Here is a 1,810-nt window from a genome sequence, read left to right as displayed (position 1 = left end):
TAATGAATTTTACATGCTTTCAAAGCTAAACCAAATTTCTTGTTTTCCCTAGGTGTGTAATAAGCCACTTTCGACCCTAGGGAAAACAAAAGCATTTAAAATACTATTTTAATGTTTTTTTTAGTTTTCGGTTGTTTTCCTTGACAAACTTCATGTAAAATTAGTTCGGATTAGGTAAGAGCATAATATCTCTGTTAAGAGATTTTTTTGTTTGGTGTAAGTGTTTGCGTTGTCGTAAAGCTTTGTGATCTTTCGTAGGTGATGTTGCCGAGATTGAGCCGGCTTTGAAAAATCTTCTTATTTTCAATCAGTTATGTAAGTGGTACAACATTATATACCAATATAATGTACTGTGGCTTCTTAACTATTATGTCTACTAAGAACTTAGCGAAGATACGTAAAAATTAAAAAAGAACAATCTTCAGAAACGTTTACCATTTCCGCATAGGAAAGTTTTTAATTTAAAATAAAGTTTGGTTTTCTAAAATAATGTTTATTGGATCGAGTTTAAAACATTGATTAGACATACCATGCGCGAGGCATTGTGTAACTAGTACTATTTTCATAGTGTCATATGCTACAACCTTTTCACTCGAGTAATATGATTATCGACCTGGCATCATCGTTTGGTAACGATCACGTACACTTGCTGGAGTTGTTGTAGTAGGCCAAGTTGGTGAATAAGTGGAAGAAGGATTATACCATGGAACCGTTGCAGTTGTAGTCCAATAAGGACTTGCAGTTGTAGTAGGCCATGTTGGTGAATAAGTGGTTGATGGATACCCTGGGCCCGATGCAGTTGTAGTCCAATAAGGACCTGCAGTTGTAGTAGGCCATGTTGGTGAATAAGTGGTTGATGGATACCCTGGAACCGTTGCAGTTGTAGTCGAATAAGGCCAGGCAGTTGTACTTTCATATGCCATTGTTGTAGTTTGAGGATCAGAAGTAGCCCATGCAGTTGTTGTAGTTGTTTCAGGATATGCCATTGTGGTAGTAGTGGTAGTAGTGGTAGATGATAATTGATCCAAGATTCTGTAAAGTAGCACCATGATCTCAGCATCACTTCCACTATTTCCACCACAACCACAGCCGCCACAACTTTGGCAGCATTGTTGAAGGCTTCCCTGAATCAACAAAAATTAAGTTAATTTTCTGTTTTCCAAGGGTTCGAATAGTTAACGAACAAATTGAAGTTAACTTACTTGCACAATACTAAGTACGACCAATAATGTAACGATAAGCTTCATGTTACTGAATGTAATTGTTCACAAAAAAATTTGTCCTTTTATACCGTTCTTGCTCTATAGCTTCTGATGAAGTACGAAAATAGCAACATTTGTTCAAACAAGAATTTCAATAATTTTTTATTTGATCGATTAGCATTAGTAAGAATTCAATATTTATTCGCTATCTACAATTGCTTTGCAATTGAGTAAAAAGAAAAGTTTAGGTTGGGCAAATTTGTTGGGAGGAGCAATAGAAATTTGAAGATGTTTTTCGTCTTTAATGACGTAAGTATATCTATACGTATTTGATGAAAATGAACTCAAATGAACACTTACATAAATTGAAAAATTTTATTCTGAAAAATATAGGGCTACTAGATTATTCAGGTCCCTAGTCAAATCCAAGGTTCTGAAAGTACAGGTTAAGACACTTACGAAGGCGGGTGAAACACAAATCTTGACAATTCAGACATGTATATTGTTTGAAAAGTAAACTTGAAAACAATTTTTTTTTGTTAAGTTAAAATCGTCATATAAAATTTTCCAAACCTAGTTGGCGCTACAGGAAAATTATGATCACACCG

The 1,810-nt window shown here is 34.8% G+C and overlaps 1 protein-coding gene across 1 annotated transcript; it reads right to left on the bottom strand.

Moving 5' to 3' along the window:
• Window positions 1-478: 478 nt before the first annotated feature.
• On the bottom strand, window positions 479-1,306 carry LOC119085446 (integumentary mucin C.1-like). The gene is made up of 2 exons (XM_037195867.1): window positions 1,203-1,306; window positions 479-1,124 (listed from the first exon to the last, which is right to left on the bottom strand). Exons 1-2 carry the CDS (start codon window positions 1,245-1,247, stop codon window positions 606-608), a joined length of 564 nt encoding a protein of 187 aa, XP_037051762.1. The 5' UTR covers window positions 1,248-1,306; the 3' UTR covers window positions 479-605.
• Window positions 1,307-1,810: the final 504 nt, after the last annotated feature.

This window comes from Bradysia coprophila, unplaced genomic scaffold (genome assembly GCF_014529535.1).
Source record: "Bradysia coprophila strain Holo2 unplaced genomic scaffold, BU_Bcop_v1 contig_94, whole genome shotgun sequence".
NCBI lineage: Eukaryota > Metazoa > Arthropoda > Insecta > Diptera > Sciaridae > Bradysia > Bradysia coprophila.
Note: the sequence above shows the minus strand (reverse complement) of the source record. Positions and strands in the feature narration are given on the sequence as shown.

What these genes read in the sequence shown, in the direction of transcription:
- LOC119085446 (XM_037195867.1), bottom strand. Translation starts at nt 1,247, where the DNA reads ATGAAGCTTATCGTTACATTATTGGTCGTACTTAGTATTGTGCAA. An exon ending in TCGTACTTAGTATTGTGCAA is followed by an intron (nt 1,125 to 1,202) that starts GTAAGTTAACTT and finishes TTGTTGATTCAG; the next exon opens with GGAAGCCTTCAACAATGCTG.